Consider the following 24,833-nt stretch of genomic DNA (forward strand, 5'->3'; position numbering starts at 1 on the left):
CAAATAAGATTATTACATGGTCCCAAAGTAGTAAGCTACAGAGTGATGCACAATTACAAAGAAACATGATGTCCTTACATCAAGAGGACTTGGCAAACAACACAGAATCAAGTGATCAAACACATCACCACCAACAGTGCAAAAAGTGATACCACATGCTTCCTAAAGTGACAGCGAGAACTAACATCTCCCATGTAGTGTTATTAACAAAAATGTTGAACCCATATCTAATCTATGAGGGAATAAGATGATAATTCCCCAAAAAGCAGAATTCCCCAATTCTCCTACTAAGGTGACTTTGCTTTGGCAGGAGTTCCCAAAAGGACTAAGCATTGTCTTGACTTTTGTTAATATGAACAACATGGTAGCTGCAAGCATCTTGGGCTCTTTAAAAAGGTCAATGTTTTGAAAGACAAGTTAAAAAATAAAAGGCAGACTGTGCTAGAACCAGGAATCAAAGATACATGAGATCCAAACACAGTACATGAGCCTTGAATGGATCCTCAATTTAAAATTTACAACTATAGGGCCTCCCTGGTGGCGCAAGGGATTAAGATGCAACCTATGAAGCTCTCCGCAGCCACTGCAGCACAAGTTCGATCCCAGGCCAGGGAGCAACCCACATGGCGCAGCAGACCTCACCTGACTCGCCTGCTGCTCCCCTCAGCAGCATATTTCAGTCGATCTGCCTGTTCTGTTCCCCACTCTGTCTCAGGTAAATCCTCTCACCCCCCACAACTCTGGCCTGTACCCCAGTTCTTGTATGCATAAAATAAATAAATCTTTAAAAAAATAAAATAAAATTTACAAATACAAAGAACACTTTGGGAACAAGTGAAGAAGCATGAACATGAACAGTCCATGATATTATCTGCACAATATGAGATATCTTGGCTGTGATATTGGGAATGCAACTGCATGGGAGAGTCCTTGCAGATACACCTATATGCTGAAGTGCCATGCTTTCTACAGAAATAATAAAACTGTGTGTGACACACACACACACTCTCTCTCTCTAACATACATATGACAGCGCAAATGGCAAGCAAGCTGTCTTTAAAAATTTGGAGACCAGTCATATAGGGCAGCTCTAGAACGCTGGTAATGTTTTATTTCTTGATCTGTGTGGTGGTTACAAAGTCATATTATAATAAATCTCTAAGCAATACACTTATGACTTACATAGTTTCTACATGAGGTATAAAAACTAAAAAAAAAAAAAAAAAAAAAAAGACTGGCCCAGGCAGCAATGTGTTACACAAACCCACTCTCTCTACTGAATCGGTATCTACTATACATGAAAACAAACAGAATAAAATGAAGAAGTATTCACAAGGAAGAATGTGCTCCCATTTTTACCTTTCAAAAAAAAAGAATATTGAGCTACACACCTCGGAAAAGCTTCTGAGCAATGTGCAGAGGGTTTCCAAATCGAAAGTTCTCTCCACTGAACAAGGCTAGGATGAGTTCATGCTGCTGCTCAATAACGTCTTCAGGAAAGTGAGGCAGAAACTGTTGGAGGTGTTCACGTTGAGAGTCACTCAATACTTCTTGCCACGTTGACAGGCTGACTACATCAAAGAATATTTCAGGCTAAGAGAATCAGGAAAGCAGTAAAAAGACAAACAAGAAAAAACCAAATTTACTCCATGTAACTGGTAAAATGTGCAACAAAATTCACAATTTATCTATTTTTAAGTGTACAGTTCAGTAGCAGTAAGTACATTCACGCTGCTGTGCAATTAATATCACCACTCACATTTTTAAATTCTTTAAAGTAAAATTCCATTTCTCTCCATATAACTCTCAAAACAAATATTAGTGAAAACTACATAAAAACAACATATAAACATACAGCCAATAGAAAATAATGATCCAGGGCCTCCCCGGTGGCGCAGCAGTTGAGCGCTGGGTTGCGAAGCTGCCCACAGCCTCTGCAGCGCCGGTTCAATCCCCGACTGCTCCCCAGCCACCGGAGGAGGGTCCCATATGGCGCGCAGACCTCTCCTGCCACCAGCTGCTCCCCTCAGCTCCCCTCAGTGTACTTCGGTCCTTCTGCCTGCTCTGCTCCCGGCTCTGGCTCTGGTGAATTCTCTCACCCTCCCACGCTTCTGACTGCACCCAGTGCTTGTATAAATAAATAAATAAATCTTTTAAAAAAAGGAAGAAAGAAAAAAAAGAAAATAATGATCCAGAAGCAAATGAGCTCAGTAGAGGATCCCATTTGGAAACCATTTCCGCCAACAGGAGTGTGACAGTGGATATCTGAGTGTAACTTAAAATGAGTAGCAGAGAAAAGTTAAAATGGGAGGAGAGAACTTGAAGAGTTGAGGTCACCTACTGTGAATGAGAAGCGGCAGGACAGACTGTTGAGTTTTCAACTCAACAATCATACACTGGCTATCTTCTATGTGCTGAGTACTCACACTGAATACTGGAGGCAGGAACAGTTAACAAGCAATTACAATAGGGTGTAAGAAGTTATAATTAAATGAGCAGTTACAAAGTACTTCACCTACAAGCACAAAAGAGAAGCACAAATCTCAGACTTAGGGTGCAGAGGATACCTACCAGAAGTGACATTTAAAATAGTAAGGGAGGGCCTCCCCAGAGGTGCAGTGGTTGAGCGTTGGGTTGCAAGGCTGCCCGCAGCCTCTGCAGCGCCGGTTCGATCCTCGGCCACCAGGCGAGGGTCCCAATTGCACACAGACCTCTCCTGCCGCCCGCTGCACCCCTCAGCAGTGTACCTCAGTCCTTCTGCCTGTTCTGCTCCCTGCTCTGGTGAATTCTCTCACCCTCCTGCACTTCTGACTGTACCCAGTGCTTGTATAAATAAATATATATTTAAAAAAATAAAAATAAAATAGTAAAGGAAAAAAGATGTAGGCAGGTTTTAAAAAAATTTTTATAAAGATTTATTTTACTTATGCATACAAGAGCTGGGGTACAGGCCAGAGATGAGGGAGTGTGAGAGGATTCACCAGAGACAGAGTAGGGAACAGAACAGGCAGACTGACTGAAATACACTGCCGAGGGGAACAGCGGGCGAGACAGGAGAGGTCTCTGCGCCATGTGGGTTGCTCCCTGGCCGGCCAGGGATCGAACTTGTGCTGCAGAGGCTGCGGATTGCTTCATAGTGCGGTGCTTAACCTCTTGCGCCACCAGGGAGGCCCAGGAAGGTTTAAAATTTACAGAGCAAAATCATAGAAACAAAATAATAGAAAAGAAAGGGTAGAGTTGCCTGTGGGGGTAAAGGAGAGAAAGAGGAGCACAGTGGGCTTGAATGGTATTGGTAGGATTCTACTTCTTAAGCCAAGTGGCAGTAACATGGGTGATTTGTTACTGCTTAAACTTTATATATATGCATACATTTTATATGCTTTTCTTAGGGAAAAAACTTTAAAAATTCAGGCATTGTTTGGCTGGCACAAGGACAGAGCAAAGAGTAGACAGTAAAAAAGGAGTAAGGTACTGCAAACATGTTAAATAATTGTTCTAACTTTATCCTAAGGAAAATGGAATGCGACCCAAAAGACAATCCAGAAATGCAACTATCTAACAGGTATCTCTACTTGCACATACCAAAGCACCTCAGGATCCAAGATTTCCTGCAAACTTATTTTTGTACCCCAGTTTACTCCCAGCATCTCAGTATCTAGCATATAGTAGGTATTTGATAAACAAGTTTTGGCTGACTAAATGAATGACATAAAGAGAATTATTTGAAAAATAAGGCAAAGAAAAAAGAAGAGAGAATATGTATCAACTTCAGTACTTCTCCCACTCTATTGCCTCAAGTGGGAAAAGGAATAAGATAAGGGCAAAATGGTGGTTTTAGTTTTATCTACCATGTCTGTATGCTTGAAATATGGCAAAGTAAATACATGTTTTCACATACACAGTGCCTGACATATAGTAAGCACTTAATAAACAATAGCCCCTTTAATAATGATGATGATTATACAGTCTGCCTGTGAAAGTAGTCAATAGCATGCTGACACAACATCCCAGGGCACAAACTATTTATTGGACTAGAGGACTACTTTTTGAAGAGATAATATGTGTGGGTTTTATCTCAGGATTCACAACATAGGTAGCTACCATTTTAAAATAAACACAATTTTCTGAAAATACAAAATTTCTTATTTGCTAAAAATTGTTTTGCTAAAAGTAGGACTTACAGGGTATCAAGTTAGGTTGGCAAGCATGCAAAATGTAGCTTACAATTACTTTCCTAATCAGAATAGTAAGTGATTTTACACTTCAAAAAACAGAGACATCAATCACTATGGCTGCAGAGTAGAAAATGAAAAAGCATAGAACACAAAAGACTGAAAATCTATAGAATGCGGAAAAGGTTGAGGACAGGAGCTTTTGGGAAGCTAACACTGAGGAAAAAAACAGGGATATTACTACTTACATCCTCTAGAAGATCCTCGGGCAAACTAACCCTGGTGCCCCCCAGAAGGCAGTCCTCCATAATACGTGTACCATGGCCATCTCCACATGGACCCAGTTCCAGGGGATCTGTCAGCATATGGTCCAAGGAGTCCATTGTTTATGATCCACAGGTAATCTAGACAAATACAAACAGTGATACCTCAAGACAGAAAGGCAGAAATCAGAAAGGCAGAAAATCAATTGGTTTTCACTATTGCTCCTTCAGAAAAAATATTCTGGCTCAGAAAATACTCAATCTCAAATCTAATACCTTATTCTTACACCCAAATGATAGCTTAGCTGCTCTTCTCCCTCCTTTCCATGCTGCATTCTCACTTCAAATTTTTCATCCTGTGAAGCAGTTTTCTCTCATTACTCAAAATACTTCTATAGTAACTCCCAAATCTAAAGAACATTTTTTATACCTTTGTTCTATATATGAGCAAAATGTGACTCAGATTAAATAATTTCTCTACTATAAAACAAGTTATCAAATGTTTTTATAACATTTGATAAAATGTTTTAAACATTTTATATCAAATGTTTATTAGTTAATTCTTTGTTCTTTCACAACAGAAAAGTTACTGAAAATCCCTATAGACTAGTAAACTGAGAAATTAACAATGTTATTTAATAAGTGCCCATATTAAGTGCTAGGTCTTTCATAAAACTCATTTAACTCTTATAACTTGCAACATGGGATTACTATATCTATTCTACAAAGATACAAAGTAGATAACTTGCCCAACCTCAGGGGTAGAACTGAAACTCAAATTGGCCTAACTGCAAACTGCATATGTTAACACTCTACATGCATTTCAATATATCAATAAATCATGGAAGGGGAGTGTCTTCACAGGACTTTATTAGTACACATAAATTCCACAGGTGCTAAACAGTAAAAGTCAGTGGCCAAACAGCTTTTAGTTGGTCCAGCTATTATTTATAGCCATGTAAATATACTGCTATTTTTCTCCTTTCTGAAATAACTGAACACTACTAGGCACCTTCAGAAAAGCATATATTAAAACATTTTTAGAGAGCATTTCATAACACTGATAATTGGAATCAGGGGTAAACTGAGGACCAGGAACCTAACAGGACCGGAGGGAACTTGAACTCAATTAGTCTACAAACCCTGGCTCTAAATCCATTTCTATCTCCTGTTCCTACCAAGTTGGGGGGGGGGGGGTGGCGGGAAGGAGGATGTGTGGAACACAAGGAAAAAAAAAGACTTACTCCAAACACTGAACTTCTGATCTCGGTGATCTTAGCATAGTATTTCTTTATCCATAATACAAAGGGGAGCTGAACCAGGCCCTCTCTACTGCTACTTCCAATCCTGGAAACCTGCACTGAATAATCTCCAGATGGGTGACAGTTTATATGACTTAATGTAGTCATGCAATGTGGCAATGTAATAACGTCTCATTCCAAAATGTTCAAAACGATAAAGAGCAGGTCCTAATGGCCTGTAATGCTACTGCTAAAACAAGCACCTTTTCACTAAATTACCTTAAGTTATCTAGAAGAAATTTCAGATCTATGTAAAGATTCTGCAGAAAAGATTAATATTGCACAAAGCAGTTGCATGGTCTCCAAGTGCCTCTGCCTCGTCACTTAACACGTGGTAAATTACACCCTTAACATTCCTGGTACCTAAATAACTGAAGCAGGTGAGAAAGCACAGAACAATTGCCTTTAACTTTAAAATGGGTGGGTGGGGGGAAGGGAAATCTAGAAGCAACCTGATGCTTAAGAATATAGTGCTCTCAACAGAACTGACAGTAACAGGGTGATGGTAGCTGCAAAGGAGGACCTCCTGTTTCTAACTAGCTCCCAAGTTTCTCCAATTTACGGTGGACATACAGCTAAATTAAATCTATTCAAGTGGCAACCTTTGCCCTGCTACTACATTGAATAAGATCTCAAAATACAAAAAGCAATCAACTGGGAGAGGGCTGGAACCCCGGAAGCCAAAGATTTCTAACTGAAGTCTGGTGGCGTCCTACACCTCTTGTGAGGCGAGGAAGGCCTCCCCCACAGGTCTTCACCCTGCACCTGGACTAGCCTCACCTGAGACCCTCCCCAAAGCAGAAGCTACTCCCTTGTCACCTTCCGGAGCTGCCGCAGGGTCCAAATCGGTCGCCCCTGCAACCCCTCCCCGGCCGATGTCGCCCCCAGCCCAAAGCCCGGGTGCTGCCCCCCCAAACTGCACCGCAAGGCCCCCGCCCCCTCCCCCACACCGTGCCTAACCCTAACCCCCACCCACCCGGGCCGCCCGGTCCCACCACGCCCGCTTCCCCGACCCACGCCCACAGAAGCAGAGCCCCTCAGAGACCAGCCGCGGCCACCTCGGGCTACCCCGCCACGCTCTGAGCCTTCCGCCGCCCCCGACCCAAGCTCACCTGAGGCCCGGGCCCAGGTCTCCAGACCCGCTGTGCTCCTCGGCCCGCGGGCTCCCAGACGCGCTCGCTCCCGCAAGGCGTCTCAGTGCGTGCACGCTCCGGACTCGGGCGGCGGAAGAGGCGGGGCCTGGGGGCGCGCGGGGCGGGGCGGGGCTGGGGCCGGGCCGGGACCGGGGGCGGGGCCTGGGCGGGCAGGGGCGGGGCTGGGAGGGCCCGGGGGCGGGGCCAGCCAGGGGGCGGGGCCGCCCTAGGGGGATGGTTGTGGTCTCGCTGGTCTCACCTGGTGTGGAAGCTTCGCCAGCGCTGAGACGGCGTCGGTAGTCTTAGCCCGGCTGCGAATTGAGGCTTCAGCGCCCACGATGGAGTAAATGCAATTCCACTCGCTAATGTTTGCAGAAAGCCTAAGTGTGCGCAGCATGATGCTAAGCACTTTGTATCCACTACCTTTGTACTTTGAACCTTTGCGTGCGCTATGCACATAATAATTCCCTTTTCTGCAGTCGAGACTGCCGCGGTTTTTTGAGTTTCAAGTGGGGAGAAGGCGAACAGAGTCTGTGTCCCTGGCATGTCCCTATTTCTTCCTCCCGTCTCCGGTACCCTCGACGTCCGGCAAGAGAGTACACACACAAAAGAAATAGATTTTAGATGAAATTCAACTTGGCTCTTGTTAATTACCTAGGCCCCTGTTTTCTCACTAGATTTTTTAAAAGAACAATTTAATACTACTTATTCCACAACTACTCCTACCCGAGGTGGAATCAGTTCTCTCGGTCGATTTGAAGAGAAACTGTCGGACCAAACTAATATTCCTCCCTGTTGGAAGAGTGGTTTCGGAAACAATGACCCATTTTTGCTCCCCTGTGGCTGCCCACTTGCCTTTTGGGGCGGGACAGGAGAGGAGGTGGGGGTGGGTTTGGGGGTGGGGGGGTGTTCTTGAATTATAAGTCTTGAAATAAAATGTCAGGGGGACGTCATGTCAGGGGTTTCATCCATAAATTCCCTTACCTTAGGATTCTGACCAGACAGTAGTGAAGTAAAGAGGACAAACACTGTAAATTCTAATACTAAAAAAAAATTTTACGAACTCAGGAGCTTTTGTAACATACACACAAACAAGGAAAATGTTTATTAAAAAAAATATTTATTAATTTTTACACCTGCTGAGTAGCACAAGACTATTAACACTATAACTCACTGAATGTACAATAAATGTTCACATTTAAATAACAGGATAGGGTCAACATTTTCAACCTGTGGGTCAGCTTTAGTCTCTCGGGAGTACTTTTGAGCCCGAGATATCTTTAAAAGTTTTTTGAAAGGGTAATTCTAAGTCAGAAAACAATTCGAGAAGATCAAAACAACAGGTTTTTCCAGAATAACAGGAATTTTACATGATGAAATGTCTCATTTATATGGGTACAAATCAAACAATAAAAATGTAAAAATTTTATGTTACCTACTCCAACATGGTCACACTGTGCTGACTGAAATCTACCGTGCCGATGTGTTTTCAGAAAGGCCACAATATAAGTGTTGGCTACACACATTTTTTTCCCTCAAAGTCAGTCTTCAGATGGCTTACATTCTACCATCTCTTCAACTCCAAGTCCTATTTCCTTGGAATGAATGTGCAGATTTCCAAGCATTGTTATTTTGCCTGACAGCCACCTGCATCACTAGTTGATAAGAAACAAATTAGTTTTAGAGTCCTTACTTAGTCCTCATAAGGACAAAAAAAAAAGGGAAAAAAGACAAACCTATGTGGGAAAAAGACAAAGAGGTCCTTCCACAAAGTTTTCTTCCGTGTATTTTAAAACTTGAAGTAACTGACATGAAATGAACATTCCATCCAGTGACAGTTTTCTATTTTAATCAATAAGTTATTCCTGAGGGGAGGGGAGGTACTTTGCTGGTTCAAATTAAAAAGGCCCCACCAGGGCCAGCTTTAAGGTATAAAAACTAAACTAGACCTTTGGGAAAGTCTACTGTTCTTCACCTAGCAAGTCTTTCTTGACCAGACACTAGGATATTTACAGCCATTATACTGTGGGACTTTGGGACACAGAGTCTCTATTTTGTGACCCAGAGTCAATATTTTCTATTGAAAACATCAACATTACCTCTTTGTTGCCAAAGATATAGAATCCATTCATCAAGTAACTTTCTTAAGTTTTAGTGCCCATATTTTCTGGGATAACTAAATGAATGAGGTCTCAAAAATAAAGTGCAAAATCTACATATTAGTAAAGTTATTTCAACAGAATTGTTTACTTTTCAGAAAGGTACCTTTACCACAAAGAAGTTACTAGACTTCTTGATTTATAGAACCAGTTTTTAACCCAGAAATGTAAATTAAAATAAATTAGTTAACTTCAATTAAAATTGAAGTTAGGTCTTTCTGTTCTGGAATGATAAACGCAATAGTGTAAAAATGTGTTAGTATGTCACAAAAAACTATTAAAATACATACTGATTTCTTCCATGTTTTATGTGTATAATTGGAATGTACAGTAAAAAGAGATCTATTTGCCCCCTTGAATTCATAGCTAACAAGACTCCCAAACAGGAACACATGTAAGAAAAACTATCATTGAGGCAGATTTTTTTTCCTCTTCCAACTAACAGCTTAATAGTCATACAGATTGAATTTCTTCTGAATCCCTTATAATTCCCTTAAAACGTATTACAAATGGTCCCCATGTTCTCATTTTTCAATTAAGTGTGAATTTGGTCATCTTACCAAAAGGTCAGATGAAGCGCAATACATTTAAAGTTATAAGCATTAAGAAACAGAGGGCCACCTTTCCATCTAACCTTAAAGAATGTTCATTTTAAGACAGCATTCAAAGTACTAAAATACACTGGATGCTGTGAGCAAGAATTGAAAGTAGATCTGGTAAGAACAAGGAATTCATCCTTTACTGATGAAAGGTAAATATATCCCACAAGGCAGGACAAGGTTTCAGGGCCTTTTACTTTTATATATATATAAAAGTAAATACATACATTTGCTTTAGTAATTTGGTACAGATACCTCCAATGTCTCCTTCATACAACTACAGTCTGAGAATGGGAGGCAAAGATTTAATGCAGGAGTTTAAATTCTGCTGACAGGGAAATGCTCTTAGGGAGTCCACCATTGTGGAGTGATAAAGTAAGCTCTAACAGAACATGAGGTTCTGGCCTACTCCACTGAGGGCCAACATCTATGGAAAGCACTACCAATGAATAGCCCAACAATGGCTTTAAAAAAAAAAGCACAATTTATTTTTTATCAGTGATAAGAAAAATTTAGATGACAGTTTTTTCCTTAAGATCACTGTCAAACCTTTCTTTCATCATTTTTATTTTCTTATTCAAGTGGCTCCCTTTGTGAAATTATTGAAAACACAAACTTCACAAGATGAAGTAGTTCTGACCTAAGACACACCCATAAAAAGCCCCTTCTCCTTTGGTGCTAGGGCTTGGAATTAAAAAGTCCTGTGGCCATGGACTTGGCACATCCTTTCCTCCCCTTTGGTACAAACACAATACACCACTTAATATTTCCACAAAGGAAAAGTAAGGCTTATCAATGTGTTTTTAAAAAAAAAAAAAAAAAAAAAAACTCAAGAGCAAGACAAAGTCTCTCCATCTTGAAATCTAGTTTCCTCTGAAAGATCTCCATCCCATGGTAGAAACTTCTGAGTCTGAAGTGTCAACTTGATGAAGATGACCGTGGTAAAATAAGCCCTGTTGTATGTGTGTTGAAACTGGTTTCCAAACTCTTGAGTGAATGACAAATCTTTAAAAAGGGTTCTAAGTGTCAGAAACTTTCAGACATGAGTAAGAAGAGACATGATGTGACTGCTTGATTCTAGCTCTGGGACGAAGTTAGGGTTTAGTGATATGTACTTCACTGTTTCCGTTCCCGTTGGTGGTAGTTGTGATGATGTACTGTGTAGGCTGCTGTTGGCTGGTGGCCTGGGGATCCAAATCACTGTGTGTGGTTGGTTGAACCTGGACTCCCCCAGAGAGGGCAGAAGTTTGCTTTTCCTCCAATTCTGATTGACTTTCTGATAATACATAATGACCCTAGAGCAGGAAGAAAAAGATGTTTAGAAATCTGAGACCTAGAAGGGGAACAGGCTGAGGAGGAGAAGAAAACAAAAAGAAATATGCAAAGAATTGTTATAAGGGAACACCAAAACAGGCACCTGTGTGAGGTGCATTTATGTATGTCCTTTAGAGAAAATGATCAACACATTTACTGACAACAAAGGGAACATCTTAGTTGTTATGCCAAATATTGAAAATAACTTCAGGTATAGAAATTTGTATCATGATGGTAATCTACATGGCAACGGAAATATGTGTCATTGTGTTGTTCCTAAGGGTCTGAAATTCCTAAGATTGCGATCGTCCATCTTAAATGTAAAGCTTAATACAAAATGGATCAAAGAAATATTTTGTTTCCATAAAGAGGCAGAATGCCACCCCCACAAGAAAGGTGGTAAAAAAAATCAATGGTTCTCAGACTTCTGAATTTCAAAGGCCTATTAAAATAAGTTATAATAAATGACTCCAAATTTTCTTTCATTAAGTAACATAATTTTAAAATGCTACTGTCAAATAAGAGATTTTTAACACTGAAAAGCATAGGAATCTTAGAATAACACCCCTTACACTGAGTAAGTTTAGCTTTATGAAACTACATTTGTCTTTATTTTTCCTCTGATTGGGAAAACTTCTTCATTGCTCTGCAGCTATATTTCCTTATGCTTATTTTTCAAGAAAGAATTGTCATTCTAAAAGGAGATCAGTCAAGCTACATAGCCTGAGAAAAAAATAAGTCAAGGGGGAAACTCAGGCAGTAGCCTTGCCAAGAACTGTCCCGATAAAAAGTCACAGACAAATACCCATTTGGTTCCTCTAGGGCTATATGTTCTGATGCACATGCTCATGTGCCCATGTTCACCAAACAACTCTCTGATTATGATGTGGTTTCTCGAGCAGGGGGCAGGGGGAGGGGGGCCTAATTATCAACTTATGATTCATTGACCCCTTAAGGTAGCCCACAGGTTGACTTCCAAAAATCCCTGAAAATGTACATTAAATTTGTAAGTAAGTATATAATGGCAGGAGGAGGAGAACATCCTTGCCTATATTAGATTCCCAAATAAGTTCCTGACCAAAAACACAGTATAAAGAATCAACAGGTTCTACAGAGAGCAAATATTTCACTGGTTATGCCAGTAATTATTCCATTTCACATCAGTTATTGTTTTCATTACAATACTACAAATACAGAATGTTATTCTGGATTTATCGATCTCTCTCAAGTCCAGTTAATGTGAGTTTATATGCAAATACACAGGTGAGCTCTCAGTATAACCTGGTTTTTAAATCAGGTTTTTGAGGCCACAAGGCCACCCCACTACTCTTTTAAGCCTCTCAGGAAATAGTCTTCCCCTGGGGACATTCTAATAACCATAGTTGTTATTGTTATTTAATTTAAATTTATACATACTCTATCTTCTAATAACCTTTGGCAAGCCAAAACAAACCAGTGAAGATAAAAATGTGGTCGCTCCATAGGGATTCATGTTTTTATTCTCTCCAACTCAACTGAGGAACAACAATCATGAAGAACTCATATGCTTTTCCAAAAAGCAGATAAAAAGGTCATCAATTAAGATTCCATATATAGAGATAGCTTTAGGATGTTCATTATACTTATCAATTAAACATTGAACATTTGCTATATTTCATCCTCCTGGGCGAGGCACTGAAGATAAAGAGAAAAGGATAAAGAGGCTGAGGGTAAAGACCAAGACCCAGCTTTAAAGGACTTAATCAGGGCCTCCCTGGTGGCGCAGCAGTTGAGCGCTGGGTTGTGAAGCTGCCCGCAGCCTCTTCAGCGCCAGTTCGATCCCCAGCTGCTCCCCAGCCACTGGAGGAGGGTCCCACATGGCGCGCAGACCTCTCCTGCCACCCTCTGCTCCCCTCAGTAGTGTACTTCAGTCCTTCTGCCTGCTCTGCTCCCCGCTCTGGCTCTGGTGGATTCTCTCACCCTTCCACACTTCTGACTGTACCCAGTGCGTGTATAAACAAACAAACAAACAAACAAATAAATAAATAAATCTTTAAAACAAAAAACAATCATCTACTGAGAAAACGTAGACAGTAAACTGATAATTAAACTGCAATGAGTTATAATGCAGCACCACAAGGTGTTATGAGATACAAAGGAGGCACTTCTAACTCAGACATGGAAAGGTGGGAATGGGATCTAAGGGGAGGGAGAGCGGTGCAGTGTGGTGGACAAAGACACCGTCCTGAGCAGCAGAGCTTACCGAAGTGACCGCCTTCACTTGGCCAGTGGTGACAGGAGTTGCCACACCACTATCTGTAATTACAAACTGACCGGGGGGAAGTGTCATCATTTGAATCTCGGATGCTGAAAAACAAGTAATATTCACAGATAAGTGGCCGCAGATTCTAATACACGTTGTAACAAATACCTAACCAGTGATCGCCTTCTCCATTGAGACGTTTTTCATGGATTTCCTTACCGTTGCTTATATGATGTGATTTCTTGATATGGTGAAAGCATTTCTGATAAGAATTGATCAGAGGAGGTTAGTAAGAGAACTATCAAATATCATAAACAATCAATGCCTCTCCCTCAAATATGGCTTCTGAGTATCAATAAAGATAAATAAATGTTCAATAATTTTATTAAAACTTTAAGTTACAAAGATTTTTACCTGTAGGTAAATTTTTACATTTACTTTTTATTTATACAATAGTTGGGGTACAGACCGGAGGCACGGGAGGGTGAGAAGATTCACCAGAGACAGAGTGGGAAGCAGAATAGGCAGACAGATCGAAAGCACTGCTGAGGGGAGCAGCGGGTGCCACAGGAGACATCTGCTGTGCCATGTGGGAATCTCCCTGGCTGGTCAGGAATTGAACCCACGCTGCAGAGGCTGTGGACAGCTTCACAGTGCTGTGCTCAACCCACTGCGCCAATGAAGAGGTCCTATATTTTCATTTTATTTAGTGGCACAATATATCCACTATTGCCTAGCATTCACAACTTAACCAAACTTGAATTTATTTTGCCCCAGTGTTATTAAAGCAAATTAAAACCAGAGTTCTGGGCCTCCCCGGTGGCGCAGCGGTTGAGCGCTGGGTTGCGAAGCTGCCCTCAGCCTCTGCAGCGCCAGTTCGATCCCCAGCTGCTCCCCGGCCACTGGAGGAGGGTCCGCATAGCGCGCAGACCTCTCCTGCCGCCCGCTGCTCCCCTCAGCAGTGTACTTCGGTCCTTCTGCCCTCTTTGCTCACTGCTCTGGCTCTAGTGAATTCTCTCACCCTCCCGCGCTTCTGACTACCCAGTGCTTGTATAAATAAATAAATCTTTAAAAAATAAATAAATAAATGAAAATAATAAAACCAGAGTTCCCCCTAGTACCCAGTTACTAGTCTCTAAAGTATTGTCAACTAAATGGAACCAGAGCTTATTGGGAAAATGGCTGACTCCAGACCTAGGGTAGAATATATATGAGACGAGCCCAGAATTCAATGTTATACTAGCCAGCAAGAGGCTATGATAGACAACTGGGGAAGATCCCAGAGCTCATCTGAAAATGTTCCCATTAGTCAAAGATGAGATAATGTGAACATCAGGAAAGATAACAACTACAATAGTTTGGAACATGTCAGATGTGCTAAAATCCATGAGCATATATAACGAAGCAAATACAAACTCATACACACACACATCCTCATTGGTCACACTGGATAACACTAAGAAACAACTCATCTTGAAAACTGGTACATAAAGGAAATGAACCGGGTATTTGAAGCATTTATCTCACTACACCTGTCCAAGCTGTATCTCAGAGTAACTTGGTAATTAATGTCAAATTTTTTCTTTATAGAAGGTTCCTAGCACAAGTGACAAAAGATGACAGAATCAGAATACATCAACTTTGCATCTCTAATGAAATAGTGCAGCAAAGTAAAAAGAGACACAGCATTATGTGCCTGGAAGTACACACCAGCTAAGAGTGTCTTCGGGGAAAACTGAACCTGAATCTAATCAAGTCCCTGGATTGAACAGCCAGTCTACAGGAAATAAAAGGAACAGAAGAAAGTATCTTAAATGATAACATAGGAGCGCCAAGAGCAAAATCCAGAAGAGAGGAAACTCTACAGGAGAAACATCCAAATTTCTTCAATATATAAAGCACAACTTGAAAGAGAGAATGCATATATGGAAAGAAACTCAGAAGACATTACTAATTGTAATAGGCCTCTCATTTGGAATGCAATTTGAACACACTATTAAAAAAACTTTGAGACGATCGCAGAAATATAAATACTGACTGTACATTTGATGGTTTTAAAGAAGTATTGCCATTTATTTTTAGGTGTGATAGTGACACTAGAGTTTTTTAAACAAAAGTTTTATTGATTTGCAATATTATATAATTTTCAGGAGTTGGAGTTGTTTTTTTTAAAAAGTTCCTTTTGTTTTAGAGAGTCATACTAAAACATATATGGATGAAATTACATAGATTATCATATGTTGGGGAACTAGGCAAGAATGACTGGCTTATACATGAGATGAGATAAGCCATGTGCTAATAACTGTTGAAGCTGGACAGTGGCATGGGGGTGTCTATTACACTATTCTATTTTTGTATATTTTAACATTTTTCCCTAACAAAAAATTTTATTTTCCAAAGAAAGTTTGTTCAATAAATGGTGCTGGGAAAACTGGGTCGCTACATGCAAAAGAATGAAGCTTGACTACTAACTCACACCATGCACAAAAACCAACTCAAAATGGATTAAAGAACTAGACATAAGACCTGAAACCATAGAATACATAGAAGAAAATATAGGTGAAACACTACATGACATGCACATCAAAGACATCTTTACAGACACATCACCCAAAGCAGTGATAGTGAAGGCAAAGCTAAACAGCTGGGACTACATCAAATTAAAGAGCAAAAGAGACAATAACCAAAACAAAGATAAACCCCACCGACTAGGAGAACATTTTTGCATACAACACTGATAAAGGACTGATCACAAAAATTACAAAGAGCTGATGAGACTCAACAAAAACAAAGAAAATAATCCAGTCCAAAAATGGGCAGAAGAGCTGAAAAGAAACTTCACCGAAGAGGAAATGCAAATGGCCAACAAGCATATGAAAAAATGTTCAACATCACTTGTAATCAGGGAAATGCAAATCAAAACTACAATGAGATACCATCTTACACCAGTGAGAATGGCACATATTAAAAAAACTAGCAACAACAAATGTTGGCGAGGTTGTGGAGAAAAAGGAACTCTCCTGCACTGCTGGTGGGAGTGCAAACTGGTCCAACCACTATGGAGAGCTTTGTGGAGATTTCTTGACCTACTAAACATAGAGCTTCCATATGATCCAGCAATTCCACTCCTAGGTATTTACCCAAAGGACACAGAAACATTAATTCCAAAGGGCACCTGCACGCCTATGTTTACAGCAGCACTATTTGCAATAGCTAAGCTATGGAAACAACGCAAATACCCCAAAATAGATGACTGGATCAAGATATGGTACATATACACAATGGAATATTACTCAGCAATCAAAAAGATAAACACATGCAGTTTGCAGCAACATGGATGGAGCTAGAAGGGATCATGCTCAGCGAAATAAGTCAGAAAGAAAAAGAAAAATACCGGATGGTCTCACTCATAGCAGGAATTTAGAAAACTTAAATAAGAGACCAGGAAAAAGACTAATCAATACAAAGTAAAAATCAAAATTAACAAGCAACTATTAACCAGAGACACGGCGGGGGGAGGGAGGGGTGAGGAGAGGAGGGACTAGAGTCAAAATAAGGGGGGGTGCAATTGTATGGGGAATATAACCATAATGAAAATGCATACATTGTGCAAAGATGAAAAATGATGTAAGGATTATATAAAATAAAATATTAAAAAAAAATAAAACCTGAAAAAAAATTTTATTTTTAGTCTTTTCTTCAGGTTAGAATGCTAGCTCATACTATTATTACTATGACTACCTGCACAAGTCCACGTTTCCTTCGCTGGAATTGCATGACTATAAATGTAATCTGTTTATCAGGAATCTACTGGTATTTAACATGAGTAGAAGCCTTCACTGACTGGAAACTAGACTCAGCCCTCATTGTGACCACCAATATTTAAGAGTACAGACTGCAAACATCCCTAAGAGGTAGTCTTCGAGCTTGGCTCCATACCAACTCTACATCCCTCAAACAAAGCTCAAGCACAGCAGAGGGATCCAATAGTAAGGAAATCAATAGTAGGGAAAACCAACGCTGGCCTTCCTACCTTCTCAGCTCCTACTCCTCCTGCACTTACTGAAGTCTAACTATTACCTTTATCCCTGTCCTTCACATCCTCAACAACCAAGGTTCTCAGACTTTCTAGCTCAAACCAAAGCAGTCATCCCCACCAAGATTTTCACCTATTCAGACTTTCGGCAGCCAGCCTTCTATTGCTTCTATAGCACTTATCTCAGGGTTTTGTAATCAATGACTTGTAGATCTAGATAATTTTCACTAGATAATGTGCTCTCTGAGCTTACGACTATCTTAATAGGAGAAGCAGCATAGTGGGGTGGTTTGAAGTATAAATTCTGAAGCCATGTTGCCTGCATTCCAAGCTGCCATTTCCTAGCTATGCTCCTTGGACAAGTTACTCCATGTCTAAACTTCCTTACCTGCAAATAGCAAATAACAACAAAACTTACAGGATACTGTGACTAATAAGTATGAGATATAGGTGGTTGAGAAATCATACCTGGCTCACAGTAAGAGGTTGATGAACGGTGGCCAACAGTATTACTGAGTGATGTTAGTGATATGAATGCTAGGATTACTCCTGTTTGTACCCAGGGTCTAGCACAGTGACTGATACACAGGCATTCAGTAAATGTCAGTAGAAAAGATAAGTCATTTCCATCAGCATATCCTACATCCACCTTGGTTAGCTTCAAGCCTGCATCAACATCCCTAACATCTGAAATGCTCAGCTCTCTGAGATCTGAATACTGCCTTGAATGTTGTCATGAAACTCATTCAAGTACATACACTAGCATGTAGAAAATCTATCCTAAAGTTGATGAGATTGGGCCCATGGCTGCAAATGTACCTCCCATGACTTAGAGCATTTCCCCCATGCTTCTTACTCACAGTAGCCCCGGAAGGAGTTCCAAGCATTGGGTAGGTATGTGTGCTGTACAGTGGAACCTTGCTGCTGCTGTTGCTGCTGCTGCTGCTGCTGCTGCTGCTGTTGCTGGAGAGCTTGGCCTTGTGCAGAAGCACTGCCTTGTATCTGGGAGGGGCTGAGCCCCTGCTGAGACTGCTGTGAGGAGGGGCTCAGTGGCTGCCCAGTTACCTAGAAAATAAGAACAAAATGAGTAAGAAATCAGGAATTTCCAAAAGAGACTCACAAATAACTGAAGAAAATATATCAGGCTAATGTGGATTATAATACTGAAAGCATCAATGCTAAAATAGTATTTTCTTTTTTGTTGTTTTTTAAAAAGATATATTTATTTATGCATATAAGAGCTGAGGTGCAGGGCAGAGATGCAGGGGGTGAGAGGATTCACCAGAGACAGAGTGGGGAACAGAACAGGGAGACTGACTGAAATACACTGCTGAGGGGAGCAGCGGGCGAGACAGGAGAGGTCTGCGGCACCGTGTGGGTAGCTCCCTGGCCGGGCATTGAACTCATGCTGCACTGGCTGCAGATAGCTTCATAGTGCGGTGCTTAACCCCTTGCGCCACCAGGGAGGCCCCTTAAAATAATATTTTCAATAAGAATGGAGGCTCTGCTGTCTGGTTGCTCTGCTCCTCCTATAGTGAGGCAGAGCAGCTGAAGTTTTGCCTTATTCCTATCAATTTTTATCTACAAAGGCCCTAAGCTCCCCACTAGCATCATACTTCTAAGATGCTCAAAGGAACCTGAGGCTGGAGGATCAGGATAGATGCTCAGAATTCCTTGTAGCAATGTGGTGGCCCAAGCACACCCTTCCCTAAGACCGCTCCTCTTTCTCCCCATCCAGGCTATAATCTGCAGGGGTGTGGTTGAAGCTAAGACAAGTGTGTCAAGGCATGCACATGGCTACACCAAGGTACTCTGAGGTGCAGGATAGAGGCCTAACTTCCACCTAATAAACTCGAAGGCAGAGAAAATGCATGTTTATCCTATTGATTTCCAGGGCAACTGGAAGGGTTCAGAGTCAGCAAAGGAGAGGGGAATCCTTTTTCCCCACTTCTTTTCACACCAGCCTGGCAGCTGCCGAAACCATCTCAGTGTTCGGCAGAAAATACAACTAACTTTCAACTGGCTCTATCCAAGTTATTTAGCACCAGGTATTATTTTGCATGTAGTTTCCAATTTTGGCATCATGAAAGTTATGGGTTAGTAATGGGTTGAGCTGGACACATTTTATTAATGATTTGTTAGTTTGATTCAAAAATTTTAAATACTCAGACATGATACACAGGACTTCATATGTAGTCTTGTTCTGGAACCTGCATATATCAGGGATGAGCCAACATGCATCCTGTATGACAGATACCTTCGCTTCCTATCTATTTACTTGTAAATAGTGTTATCCCTACTAGATTCAAAGCTTCTTAAGGAAAAGACCTAGAAAAGTTTCATGCAAAGGGTAAGAATTTCATAAACATTTTTTGAATGGATATTGCTATGTGATCTTAATCATAGACTCAATACCATAAATGCAATTACACCCCACAAAGTCACTGTTCCAAAATCAGACAAACTTGGCCATTGCATGCTGTCATACAGCCACTCGGAATCTGAAGCAAAGGCCAATGTTGTCTCCAGAATATCAGATCACTTCCATTTGGAGAAGAAGCTAATCCCTTTGTGAAAGAATGTCCAAAATACCTTATAAAAATTGGAGGCAAAGGTAAGACTCTTTAAGCTCCAAAAACAGTATTTCAATAGTGAAGGAGACTAGGTCTGCAGGTAATGTGTCTTCACTCTCATTACTAATCTCATTCATCAGGGTCCCTCACATTAACTGCTGTGAATAGCCTGTGCGGCAGGGTACCTGGGCTGATGACGGTGCCGAGGTAGCAGGCTCCGTGACCTGAATGTGCTGCACCTGGATGGCATGCTGGGTGTAGGTCTGAGGATCGTGGAGCTGGCCAACATCCACCGTGGACTGCTGAGACTGGTGAGGGGACGTGGCCTGGAAGAGACCAAATGCACACTGATGAAGGTGCAGGGAGTCCTCCCAGAGAAAAAAATCCAGCTAAACAATATCCCAACAAAGTATAACAACAGATGGAACTTCGAATCCATTGCTTCGCTCCTAACAATGCGGCAAACAAGCTGGCAAACCTAGAGAAGACAGTTTTAAAAGGTGGGTGATGGGGTGGGCAGAGGTAGAGGCCAGCTGTCAGAGAAGGCGGTTCTGGGCCTCCTGGAAGCTCAGTGTCTCCTGGCCAGGTGGGACAATGATGGGCCAAGGCCGAGGCTACCTCAGCACTGCAGTGACAACATTCAGCCCTTAAAGTGTCAGAGTTTGTGCTGAATATAAGGAAAAAAGACACACTTGAAGGCACAGAAGAGGATATAAAAACCTAATAGACCAAGAGCACCACTGGACAGCAGAGGTGGAAAGGCAGCATCTAGGCAAGGAACTCCAGGGCTGACAGCCGCCAGTAATGTAAGGCTATGAAAATTAAAGCAAATCAGTTCTCTACACATCAACATGGACAGACCTCAAAACGCTGAATAAAAAATGCAAGTGGCAGTATAACAAAGCATCTGTGTGTTAAAGACAAAGCTGTATTACTTATTGATGGGTTTATATATGTATTAATAAATTAAAAACTTGAAATGAAAAAAAAGTGTATGCATCTAAAACATAAACCACTAGGGGCCTCCCCGGTGGCACAACGGTTTAGAGCTGGGTTGCAAAGCTGCCCGCAGCCTTTGCAGCGCAGGTTCGATACCTAGCTGCTCCCCAGTCACTGGAGGAGGGTCCCACATGGCGTGCAGACCTCTCCTGCCGCCCGCTGCTCCCCTCAGCAGTGTACTTCGGTCCTTCTGCCTGCTCTGCTCCCCGCTCTGGCTCTGGTGAGTTCTCTCACCCTCCCGCACTTCTGACTGTACCCAGTGCTTGTATAAATAAATAAATAAATAAATCTTTAAAAAAAAAAAAAAACCAAAAAACATAAGCCACTAATGCTATTTAATTCTGGAAAAGAAGGAGATAGAGGGAATATAACTCCTAATAAGAAGTTAGATGAGAAGCTCTCAGGAATCAAAAATTGTTTCCCTTAAAACTCAATTAAATTTGATGACCTACCCTTGGTCAGTTATAAGAAATCAAAGAAGAGAATTTGTTTTTAGCTTGTCACTATTAACACACTGGAACCATTTATATAATCTTTTATATATGACTAACATCTTTGGAAATCTAGCTAAAGTAAATATTCTTTTCTCCAGAATAAGACACATAGACATTACATATTTTATAGACTTCAAAAATTTATAGATTCCTCCAACTCCTGATAAAGAGTTAGTGACAGTAGCAATTTCCAACTACTTACTCTGATACTAGTTTTAAATTTCAGATACCCAAATTATTTCAAAGCTACAAGTTTGTTCACTTGTGCCTTGAGTACACTTCCATGGTATATAAAGTGAAACAATAGTTCTGGGAGGAGTCCTTCATTAAGCTCCCTAATCAGCAAGAAATGAGCTATTCACTATCTTGGCAGAAAGAACATAGTTATAGAAGGAACAGTTATACTTCTATTTTAATAAGAACTGACTGATTTTCAGAGAATGAATCAAAATTACTCTTCACAACCTCCTACTGATATAAATGATTCAGTGCCAGACAGGGACTCACCAAACTGATTCCTCACCAAAAGCCAACCTAGGTACCCAAGCAAAAGGATTCAGAAGAAGCTCAGAAAGAGCTTGCACTCATCCTGCCCTGCAATGGCGTGGGCCAGCAATATATGCAGGAGCCTAAAAATCTCTGGCCTACCAGAGACAGTAATCTCTATACTAAGAGCAGAGCCCTCCACAGCCTGAGGGGGTGGGGGATAGAGGGAATTGGACCAGTGCCTTAGACTCCAAACTTAAATGCAGAAACACATTACATGGATCCAGTTCTAGCTGAGAACCGGGTGCTTTGGTTGGTGTGGCTGCCATGTCAGCAAGGACAATGCTGCACTCGTGAAGGTAGAGAGAAATGCAATACATACTGGGGCCACCTGCACCACTTGAAGCTGTATGTGCTGAGGCTGCTGAAGACCAGACGTGGACTGTGACACAGGGATGTACTGGATTCTCTGGTAGTCCCCTTGTGGCGTTCGGTAATCTGTCGTTAAGGTCTGGGACAGTTCCGTCATGGCTTGGGTGAGCAGGTCTGTTGTCTAGGAAAATGACACATTAGTTGATAACAGTACTACATTGCTGCTTATGGATACTTTGGTGCTCTTAAATCCTATGGAAATTCCATTTGTCTAACTGGTGGATCATAGAACTATAAATTAGTCGTGAGCCCAGACAGAAATCAATTGAGGGATGTTGGAAAATTACCTGTATCTGTCTGTGTTAGACCCAATGGAGATACCCTAGAGGTTCTGACAATCTTGAAACAAATGAGCAGCACTGAGAATATCTTTGCTAGCCTCTTCACAGAGAGGTCTGCAAGGCATCAACCAGGAGACCCAGGCAACACTGCACGGCATCAACTAGGTGACCCAGGAAACATTGCAAGGCATCAACTAGGAGACACAGGCAACACCCAGTGACCCAGTGTAAACACTAAGAAGCAATGGGCTACATTTCCAGCCACTGACATAACTAGATAGTAGTGGCTTTGGCACCAAAAGCTGTGAAGGGCACGGAAGAAGATATCACACACTTACCACTACAGTCTCTCCAGTGGCACTATCTGTAGTTAAAACAGCAGGGGTAGCACTAATCACAGCAGTTGTCAGTGGCGTATGTAAGGTGTTAGGGAGCTGGGCAAACTCAGGATGCTTCTTTCGAATATGTTGAACCATTTTGGTCTGAGAAATCATGGCAAAAACCAGGAATAATTATTATAATTATTCTCAATCTTTCTCCAATATAAACATCAACCAAAGGTGCCTAAAAATGTTATATTTTTTTAAAAGTCAGAGCAACACTGTCTCTGATTTTTAAAGGGTGACAATGCTATAATTGGGAGGAGGGGGATGAGGCTGAAAAGAAATTGCAAACTCACCTAACTCCACATCATCACGCAAAGTGAGAATACCTCACAGCACCCCCTAATCCCACTAAAACCTGTGGCAATCAATCAAAAGCCCCCCAATAAGAATAACCCTCCTTTCAAGAACTGTTAATTAAATTCCTAGGTATTACTTCTACATGCCTGAGTTTGTCAATAAACAGAATATTCAAATATGAGATCCTTGCTGGCCAACAGAGAAGGAAAATAGCGAGTGTTCAGCTATTCAATGGTGCTAATTCTGGGGGAAGTCCACCTATTCCCTTGCCATTCTGGCCCTACAGTCCCTGTTCTTAGGGAACAGTTCATAGCCATCTGAACTAGGAAACAACTCCTTTCGTTCCCCAGCAATTCAGAAGGAGCCATCAGAGCATCTGCATAAGAAGTCATCCCCTTCTAAGAGAGCCCGGAAGCAGGGTTCACATTCAGTTAGTCCATACCTTGCTGCTGTATTGTTTGGAGCAGTGAGGGCAGCAGACGGGAGGGGTGGCGATTGTGCCCGTGAGCTGGGTGTGGGTGCTCAGCATGGGGTCTGGCTCTCCAGGGCCCGCAGGGCGAAGTTTCCGAATGCTTGGTGGGAGCTCAGCTCCTGGATGGTTCTTCAGAATATGGGCTTTTCGCTTGCTGGCACTTTTATAAACCTGCACATTTAACGTTTTAGCATGAATCCAGAATCCAGTTCCCCTTTCTTGCTTAAAGCAAGCTAGCAATTTCATACAAGGAAATGAGAAAAAAGTATTCAAGTAGCCCAGAATAAAATATGCCAACAAAGTGAAGGATAATAAGGATGTAATACCAATTAGAATTAAGAAAAGACTAAATATAGATATGCTAAGACATCTTCTTTGAATTTAAATATTTAAGATAGTCATAGTGAAAATAACCTTTATCCTAAAGTTTAAAAAGTGGACAAATAGTTATGAAAGAGAATTGTTTTTAAGGCCAAGTCACCCTTTAGTCTTTCTGTGAAAGTTCTCATATGATGCACATGGGTGACTAAAAGATGCCAAAAAATCGTACTTACTCCCAAAAATGGCAAGTCTAATAGCAACTAGTACCTGCAGAGGTCAATCTAGGCTTAAAAAAAAAATTTCTTTCTTTTAAGCTGACACAGCTAGACTGTATAAGAAATGATATTACAAAGGAACAGTAGCTGTAGACTCTTTCTCTGCCTTTTTTGTGACGACACAAAAAGAATGGAATAATACAAATAGAATATTCCACCACACAATCTTTTCACATTCTGTTCACTCTTTTAGAAATCCAGAATCTACCACATATTTTATAAATAGGATGATAAACACTTTCATTCTAGAGCCTGGGAATTTAAAATGAATTCACATACTTAGTTCTTGGTAATAAGCCTTGTGTTTTGTAGCAAAATTCACAGAAAAACAAAATTCACACACACACACAAACCAGAGTAAACTAATTCTTAAGAAACCAAATTGCTTAAAAAGAGGCTGAACTTTAACCCTTTCTTGTCTTACAGGAAAACTTCTGAGAGACCAGGAGCAATCTGTTACGAGTAAGTTAGTACAGGCCTCCCTGGTGGCATAGGGGTTAAAGCTCAGTGCTATTACCACTCTGGCCTGAGTTCAATCCCCAGCCAGGAAGCTAACCCATATGGTGCAGCAGACTTCTCCTGTCTTGCCTGCTGCTCC

The 24,833-nt window shown here is 41.2% G+C and overlaps 2 protein-coding genes across 16 annotated transcripts in view; both read right to left on the reverse strand.

The window, feature by feature from the left end:
• NFRKB (nuclear factor related to kappaB binding protein) overlaps positions 1-4,555 on the reverse strand; it is a gene marked incomplete at its 5' end in the record, with an annotated part of 29,934 nt that extends 25,379 nt beyond the window's left edge. For all 6 annotated transcript variants that reach the window (XM_084250317.1, XM_084250316.1, XM_084250315.1 and 3 more), the window contains 2 exons: positions 1,392-1,593; positions 4,421-4,555. In XM_084250317.1, coding sequence (XP_084106443.1) covers positions 1,392-1,593; positions 4,421-4,555 — 337 coding nt within the window. The remainder of the gene's footprint in view (positions 1-1,391; positions 1,594-4,420) is intronic.
• A 6,166-nt stretch (positions 4,556-10,721) lies between these two features.
• The window catches only part of PRDM10 (PR/SET domain 10), a gene marked incomplete at its 3' end in the record, with an annotated part of 58,511 nt that continues 44,399 nt past the window's right edge, over positions 10,722-24,833 (reverse strand). For 7 of the 10 annotated variants that reach the window (XM_084251489.1, XM_084251486.1, XM_084251485.1 and 4 more), the window contains 7 exons: positions 23,610-23,810; positions 22,823-22,966; positions 22,154-22,324; positions 19,978-20,118; positions 18,080-18,284; positions 13,184-13,287; positions 10,722-10,922 (listed from right to left, as the gene is read on the reverse strand). In XM_084251489.1, coding sequence (XP_084107615.1) covers positions 10,722-10,922; positions 13,184-13,287; positions 18,080-18,284; positions 19,978-20,118; positions 22,154-22,324; positions 22,823-22,966; positions 23,610-23,810 — 1,167 coding nt within the window. The remainder of the gene's footprint in view (positions 10,923-13,183; positions 13,288-18,079; positions 18,285-19,977; positions 20,119-22,153; positions 22,325-22,822; positions 22,967-23,609; positions 23,811-24,833) is intronic. The other 3 variants (XM_084251491.1, XM_084251487.1, XM_084251483.1) reach the window with 2 other exon arrangements.

This window comes from Talpa europaea, assembly GCF_964194135.1.
Source record: "Talpa europaea genome assembly, chromosome: 12".
NCBI lineage: Eukaryota > Metazoa > Chordata > Mammalia > Eulipotyphla > Talpidae > Talpa > Talpa europaea.